Source organism: Rhea americana, unplaced genomic scaffold (assembly GCF_003343005.1).
Source record: "Rhea americana isolate MKP2758 unplaced genomic scaffold, rheAme1 scaffold_226, whole genome shotgun sequence".
NCBI classification, from domain to species: Eukaryota; Metazoa; Chordata; class Aves; order Rheiformes; family Rheidae; genus Rhea; species Rhea americana.
Window position 1 is genome coordinate 421,720 of NW_028186342.1, and position 1,013 is coordinate 422,732.

Consider the following 1,013-nt stretch of genomic DNA (forward strand, 5'->3'; position numbering starts at 1 on the left):
GCGAGGTAGATGCGGTGCTGGGATCGGGGAGGCAGGCAGAGTGAGGTAATAGACTGGGGTGCTCTTTGGCGTTTCTTGCTGCTCTGGTGATTGTTCGGTGTTTGTGCGGGGCGGACTCGAGATGCTGACTGAGGGCTTCGTCCCCGCACACCGTGCTCTCGCACGCCACGCACTGGTACGGGCCGCCGGCCGTGCCGCCGCCAGTGGGCACATGAAGCACCATCTCTTGCAGGTTCACCACGGACTGGCCGAAGAAGCAGAGGGACTTCAGGTGGTCGCTGGCCGCCTCCTGGTCGCTGAAGCCCGCCTGGCACTTGCGGCAGACCAGCTTGTACTGCACCTTTGGAACGATGAAGGGGTCGCACAGGGAGTCCGCGCTCTTGCTCTCTGCTTCGGGCTCTTCTGGGGGTTTGGGCAGGAGGGGGGACACCTCGCGGGGTGCGTTTTTCTGCTCTTCTTGCTTGGGGGGTTCTTTGGCAGGGTCTTTGTCTGGGGCGGCAGCCCCCGCGGGGACTGGGGTTTGGCTTCCTTTGGGCTGCGGCGCCTTGGGCGGCGGCGGCGGCGGCTGCGCCTGCCGCTGCTGCTGCTGCTGCTGCTGCTGCAACGCCTCCTGCAGACTCTGCTGGTATTGCTGGTACTGCTGCAGCAGGGAGCCGGGCGACAGCCCCAGCAGGGCCTGCGACAGCGCGGGGCCGTAGGGGAACAGCCCCTCCATGCCGTACATGGGCTGCAGGTACCCACTCTGCAGGGCACCGGGGATCTGGGGCGCGTAGTAGGGTGAGAAGCCGGGGACGAAGTAGGGGAGGAACTGGCTCGTGAGCAAGGTGGTGGGGTCCGAACTGAGGGCCGCCTGCAGCGCCTGGAGCTGGGCGGGCTCCACCGCGTACTCCATGGCGGGCAGCGGGGCCGAGAGGGCCGCCGCCGCCGCCGCCTCCCCCTTCTCCTTCTTGGGCCCCGGCGGCGGGTCCCCCTTCCCCTTGGGCGCCTTCTCCTTCTCTTTCGCCTTCTCGCTC

The 1,013-nt window shown here is 67.6% G+C and overlaps 1 protein-coding gene across 1 annotated transcript in view; it reads right to left on the minus strand.

The window, feature by feature from the left end:
• The window catches only part of ZFHX3 (zinc finger homeobox 3), a 196,080-nt gene that overhangs the window by 4,538 nt on the left and 190,529 nt on the right, over positions 1–1,013 (minus strand). The window contains exon 10 of the mRNA XM_085305745.1: positions 3–1,010. Within this exon, the coding sequence (XP_085161871.1) occupies positions 3–1,010 (1,008 nt within the window). The remainder of the gene's footprint in view (positions 1–2; positions 1,011–1,013) is intronic.